Source organism: Austrofundulus limnaeus, unplaced genomic scaffold (genome assembly GCF_001266775.1).
Source record: "Austrofundulus limnaeus strain Quisiro unplaced genomic scaffold, Austrofundulus_limnaeus-1.0 Scaffold142, whole genome shotgun sequence".
NCBI lineage: Eukaryota > Metazoa > Chordata > Actinopteri > Cyprinodontiformes > Rivulidae > Austrofundulus > Austrofundulus limnaeus.
Window position 1 is genome coordinate 50,231 of NW_013952544.1, and position 6,962 is coordinate 57,192.

Genomic DNA, 6,962 nt, shown 5'->3' on the forward strand with positions numbered 1-6,962 from the left:
GTGTGTGTGTGTGTGTGTGTGTGTGAGTGTGTGTGTGTGTGTGTGATTATGGGCGGACGTACACAGCGCTGTTGTGTTGAGAAAAAAAAGCTGTTCTATTTTTTATTTATTTATTGCCATATTTATTTCAGAAGATTTTAGGTCATTCAGACAGCTCAGGAGTGATTTGAATGAATTAATCGAACCTGGCATGATAGGCAGGTAGACCTGAATGTCGTCAGCAAAACAGTGGAAAGGAATCTTATATTTACTAAAAATGGACCCCAGAGGCAACATATAAAGATTAAAAAGCAGAGGGCCTAGAATAGAGCCTTGCGGGACCCCACAAGTCAGAGGGGCTGTAGAAGAGGAGCAATCTCCTAAATGAACAGAAAAACTCCTATCAAATAGGATCTAAACCAGGATAAAACTGTGCCTTTGATACCAACCAGCTGCTCTAATCGTGACAGTAAGATTTTATGATCAACGGTATCAAAGGCAGCAGAAAGAATCAATGCTATGTATGCAGTTAAAATCAGAAGAAAAATCAATAAAACAAGATGTGCCTCAAGATGTGAAAGAACCAAGTTCACTAAAGTGCATATGGCATCATCCACCACTCTGCAGGGCCTGTAGGTAAAAAATAGGTCATTGATCACGCGCAACTTCAAAAGTTCCATAATTTTGGACCAGCTACAGCAAATGAACGGTGGCCCCACTTGTTTGGACTTTGATCTGGGGACTTCCAAAAGATGGTGGTCGGCAGACCGAAGAGCTCTGACTGGACGATGTGCTTGTAAAATATCCCACAAATAAGAAGGTGCAATACCATGAACAGCTTTAAAAACAAACATTAAAAGTTTGAAATCAACCCTAAAACAAACTGGGATCCGATCGAGGGAGTAAAGTCCAGGCGTGATGTGACTGTGCCTCCTAGTGTCGGTCGACTGTCGGGCAGCAGCATTCTGGACTAAATGGAGTCAATATAGAGAACGCTGGCTTATTCGAATAAGTGCATCACAATAATCAATGCAAGAACTGATAAAAGCATGAATTGCTTTTTCAAGATCTTTTCGACTCAGGAAGGGTTTAACCTTAGCCAGAAGTCAGAGTTGAAAAAAAAAAAAAAACGGTTCTAACAACGCAGTCAGATTCTTCAACACGGGTCTACAGTAAAAAGCCAAAGTACCAAGTTCTTGAACAAAACTTGGCCGTATTTTATCCCCAAACAAAATGTGTTCTGTTTTGTTTTCGTTCGGGTGCAAAAATTTTTGTAAAAGCCACTCTAATATACTTTAAACCATTCAAAAACAGAGTTTAAAGGATTTATGTCGTTGGGGACAATCGGCAAATAGACTTGTATATCATCTGCATTAAAACAAAACTGAAGATTATATTTGTTTATGACCAAACACAGTGAGAACAGCACAGTTCCGAGGATAGAGCCCTGAGGCACACCAGTAGTCAGAGAAACAGTGGAAGAAAAGGTCTTGAATCATCACTTTAAAAGTCCTTTCAGACAAATGAGACTTAGGCCACTTAAGGACAGTCCCTTGAATCCCAATGTGTCGGGACAAAGTTGTTATGAGGACATTGGCTATGACCGAACTCCGTAGCAATATATTCAGTGAGAAGAGCACAGGACTGAGGATAGAGCCCTGAGGCACACCAGTAGTCAAAGGAACAGTGGAAGAAGAAGTCATTAATCATTACTTTAAAAAGCCCTTTCAGACAAATGAGATTTAAGACACTTAAAGACAGTCCCTCGAGTCCCCAACCTGTCGGGACAGAGTTGTCATAAGAACCAAAAACAAGCTAACAGGAGAAAACAAGTGACGAGTTTTAAACTCTGAGCCACAAAGTTTCTGCTGCTTTGATGGGATTGTATTTTTTTGTTTCGTTGTCTTTTAAAGCCTCGTTGTCTCTTCTCAATGTTAACGTTCCAGGAAACAACCTGTACGGGTCAGAGCTCATCCAGGAGCTGAATAGAGTGAAGGGCGGCTCCGAGCGAACGGCCTACATACTGATGGATAAAATCGTTCCCGCTCCCGTGCAGAACTATCTACTGAGGCGAGACGCCCCCCTGAAACTCAGCAGCTGTGTCAGTGAGCTGGGAGCGTTCGGCGTGTACGTGAGGTACGTCTGCTCTGCGTGGTTCACATCTTCTTTGAAGATCTGTGCAGATAATTAATCCAAGGTGTTTTTCATTTAGTTATTGCTTTTAATTAAATAAAATTTCAAGTTATAAGGCAACATAGCATTGTAATAAATGCTGTGGATGCTTTTGTTGTTGTTTTTTGTAATTTGAAGGCTGATTAATATTTGAACTTTTAATTTTTTAAAGGTTGTGGCACAGATTTTGGAACTAGAGCAAACATGTTTTTCCATATCAGTTGTCTCCACCAACAGGAGTAAAAAAACAGAAATGAAAAATCTCTTCATTTTCCTCCCATATCTGCCCTCCATGGTTTATTTATGTTGAATGGGGATGGATATAAAATCCATATGAGCGGAGGCCTCCTAAGTGGGCCCATTGCTCTCCCCAAAAAGACACTGGTCTTCATTCAAACCTTCTCGTCCCTCGGATGAAGGACACAAGGTTAGAAACACTCAGTGTTCTGAGCTTCTCAGAGTCCATAAAGGGGTCTCCAAGAAATCTTTCCTTTGACCACTCAGAGCCAGGCAGTGGCCTAAGTAGTTCAAAGAGGTCTCTAATTCAATGCCACGGGCATCACACAGACCATTGTCATGGAGTCATATCACCATTTTGTGGTGGTTGAGTAGATTGTGCCCAGTTAGGACTCCAACCAGTGTACTTAGAGTTTTCCTTGACGGAGAGATGAGAGCTTTCCCAAACCTTAGATTTGAGCCGTTAATCAGTTTCCGTGCCTGTCTAGAGTCCATCAGCTCCCTCCAATGGATTGAGTGTTGACGTCTAATCCAGGCCTGTAGGGCAGTCCTACAGACTGTTGTTGAGGTACCTACAACAGGCTCTGGGGTCGGATTTATAAAACTGGCGTACGCACAATTTGAGCCCAGAAACTTGCGTACGCCACTTTTTACGCCAAGGTTGTGATTTATAAAATCCAAACTTGACGTGAAAATGTGCGGTGCCTCACGCCAGCTTTGACCCATGCGTACGCTCATTTTGGAGACGGGAAACTGCGACACAGATGGTGAAGTGAGGAATTAGAGCCACACTGTGTAATGATCACTGTCAGATATTTAATTTACCTTCAGAATCAGACTTAAATAAAAGTTCCCGTGCGCAACTCCATTCATCTGCTTCCTCCTCAGACAACCCTGACCCACACAGACCCCTCCCCGATAAGAACAGCAGGACAGCAAAAGCTTTGGATACACGCGCAGGGCGTGTATCCAGTCCGTGTTTGTCACGCGCGCGCGCGGGGGGGATGCGTGCATGCGCGCGTGGGGCGGGGGTCTGCCGCGGTTAACAGAGCAGGCAGGAGGGGGAGAGGATGAGGAGAAGAGCAGTGGACTTATTTCTAATTTTACCTGACTTATTTTATTTATTTTTTATTGTTTTTATCGTCCTTCAGGCTCTGATGGGAGATTGATTTGAAGCTGAGGTTTTTTATTTGTATTTTTTATAAAAATCATTAGATTACTCTAAAGCAAAATGATGGAAAATCTGTGTCAATTACAGACATTCTGTTCACGTGAGCAGCTGTCAGTCAGCACCTGTCATCCTCCAGACGCACGACGGAGCGTGTCTGAACCAATCACTTTTGTTGGCATTGATCAGCTGACTGATTTAAATACAGCTTAACATTCATGAGGTACTTTACATTGACTGTTTATGGTTGAATGTGGGCGTGTAGAGGGTAGAACCTGAGGTGGGACCTCATGCGCAAACTCTGACGTGCGGCTGTGATTTATGAATGAAAGATGCGCAGAAACATGCGTACGTACGGTTTTATAAATCTGAATTTTTTTTGGCGTACGCCATTTCCGCCTTCTGGCCGTACGTTCACTTTTAGTATGGTTTCCACGCAATCCTTTATATATGAGACCCCTGGTCCTTTGAAGTGAGCCTGACTGCCAGCTTTTGTGAGGTAGTCAGCTCTCTGGTTACCATAAATGCCAGTATGTCCTGGTACCCTTTTACCAGTAACACTGTTATCTCTTCCCAGTTGTTTGACTGCTTCGGCACACTCCCAAGCCAGTAATGATGTAAAGTGTGGCCCTCGAAGAGCTTTAATAGCAGGTTGGCTATCTGTTAGGATGAATATTTCCTTCTGTGTACACTGAAGGTCTTTGAGAGATGCCACACACTGGTGGATTGCATATATGTCAGCTTGAGAAACAGATGCAAAACAACCTAGTGGGTATTTATGCTCTCTCTTACTATGGTTGTGCAAAATAAGCACCCCTGCACCTACTGACCCCTTCAGAAGGGATCCATCTGTAAAACAGTAGAAATGAATGGGAGACATGTCCGTCGTAGAGAGGTTAATCCAGACAGACCTGTCTTCTATCTCCGTCTTAAAACTTGGCTCAAAATTGTATTTTTTGACCATTCTGTCTCCAGGTCCTGCAGTTACTGGAATAGCAGCAACTGCTCAGTACCAGATTCTAGTGTGCTGTGAGTCAGATAGGCTTTCCCACCTACCAGACTGGCGTAGCCTTACTGCACTGGATGCGGCCTCCCCTAAGATATGTAAATCTAGTGGAGCCAGGTCCAGTAGGACTTCCATGGCTGGTGTGGGTGTTGTTCTGATGGAACCTGTGATGCTCAGGCAGGCCATTCATTGCACATGGGTGAGCATCACTCTGGCCACCCCAACTTGGACTCGCCAAATCAGTCATGCTTGTGACCTCTGTCTCAATGTCTTGCACAGTTTTGATCCTGGCAATTCTCTCACCCATCAACTGGGATAAACAGCTGATAAACAGTAACAAAAAGTCACTTAAAAAAGCAGTAAGTTGGTAAAAGATTAAAAAATATTAAATATAACCTGAGGTGAACAAAAGACCTGAGAAAATACCAAAACAATAAGAGTTTAAAAAAATAAGAGCGTATTATTTAGGTTAAATTAATAAAATACAAACTAATGTGTTTTCTTTAATCATTTTTTATAGAGATTTTTACTTATTTTTTGTCCCTGTCGTGACTCAGGCAGGGGGAGGACATGCTGATGAATGAGTGCGTGGGTCACCTGCTGAGAACCAAGAGTGTCGAACATTCAGACGGTGGCGTGGCGTCCGGCGTGGCCGTGTTGGACAATCCTCTGCTGGTCTGACAGCTCAGAACCTGCGGGAACCAAACGACAAACGTGTCGCGCTGACAGATGGACTTTTTCTCTAATCGTATCAAACGTAGCTTTTACTCCAAACATTTTCTACGATTGACACAGATGATGTCGAGGTAATTAGATTTAAACCAGGCAGGTGATTAAAACACATTTTTTGTGACTCATCACATCAAATCAGAGATTAGTTTAAAACTAAATGAAAACCACAGCAGCCCGTTTTTTTATTATTATTATGATATCATATTTAAACCTAATTTATTCTCATGTGACCTGAGCTGATTGAAACTGTGAACTGTAGCAGTTTGCACCTCAGGGCTCAGGCTTTGTTTCTGACACTAAATCTCAACAGGTTCTTGATATAAAATATTCAGCTGCTCTGAGTTGCAGGAGTCTCACAGACTTTTATTCTTGAAGAATTGTTAGAAAGCATTTAAATTCAAATCCATCGTGATGACTGAAGTTACATCAAGAATCCTGTAAAATAATGGAGATTAAGTGCCCTTAAAATGCATCAAGATATTACATGTTGTTTGCTGTTTCTCTTTTTATTACGGCCAATTAGACAGTGGCAAAACACAAGCATCAAAGTGCAGAATTAGTTTGAAAGGACAAAAGTGTGTAACTTTATTTTATTTAACCAAGTCATGATAAAACAGTGCAGAATAAAAAAACTGTCTTTATTTTATTTTATTTATCCATAAAGGAATTACAATTTAAAATAAATTAAATTGATTAAGATTTACCATGGAACTGTACAAATCATAACCAGCACAATATTCTTAAAAAATGCTTTGTAATGTGATTTGATGAGGAAGAAACCTGGTTAAAGTGCTTCTCTGGGGACCAAAAATAAATGAATAAATCTATGTAAATGTGTGTAAAACTGTTTATTTCATTGCAGAGCACTAAGCATATTTTAGAAAAACGATGCATGACATTGTATGATTTATCATAAAACAGATTGAAAGAAAATGAATAAATGTACATTATATTTGCATCTACCTGCAGTTACATACGTCAACCACCAGGTGGCAGCAAAACTCTTCCACACTGTTGAAAACAAGCGGTTCATTCAAGTCAATCTTAGGTCCATGGATGCCTCATAAAAGACTGCCACCAACAGGTGAAGGTGGACAACATATTTGTGTTTTTTTTCTGTTAGCAAAATATCTAATAAACCACAGCATGAAATTTTATGAAACTTACAGAAATTGATTGTTGGATGTACATCTACAACTGATTAACTTTTGGTTTCAACCTGATTCAAGATGGCTGCCACAGTTTACTGACATCACCGAGCACAGAAATGATCATAGAGATGCCATTTTTACAGAAAATAAACTAAAATTTTGTTTGTTAGTAGCTGAGACTGAGCCACAACACATATTTTAAGTGCTAACTGATTGTGCAATGTATTTTGTTTAAAATTGTTGTATTGGTTTTTGGAGCCGGTCCTTTGTGTCTGTTAGCAAAATATCTAATAAACTACTGCTTGAAATTTAATTAAACTTACAGAAATTAATAGTTGGGTGTATTTTTACAATCGATTAACTTTTGGTGTCAACCTGATTCAAGATGGCTGCTACAGTTTATTGACATCACTGAGCACAGAAATGATCATAGAGATGCCATTTTTATAGAAAATAAGCTAAAATTTGGTTTTTTAGTAGCTGAGACTGAGCCACAATGCATATTTTAAGTGCTAAC

At 40.6% G+C, this 6,962-nt stretch overlaps 1 protein-coding gene across 1 annotated transcript in view; it reads left to right on the top strand.

Moving 5' to 3' along the window:
- The window catches only part of gss (glutathione synthetase), a 19,828-nt gene extending 13,377 nt beyond the window's left edge, over positions 1-6,451 (top strand). Inside the window, exons 11-12 of the mRNA XM_014016269.1 lie at positions 1,926-2,115; positions 5,120-6,451. Of these exons, the coding sequence (XP_013871723.1) occupies positions 1,926-2,115; positions 5,120-5,243 (314 nt within the window). The 3' untranslated portion in view covers positions 5,244-6,451. The remainder of the gene's footprint in view (positions 1-1,925; positions 2,116-5,119) is intronic.
- Positions 6,452-6,962: the final 511 nt, after the last annotated feature.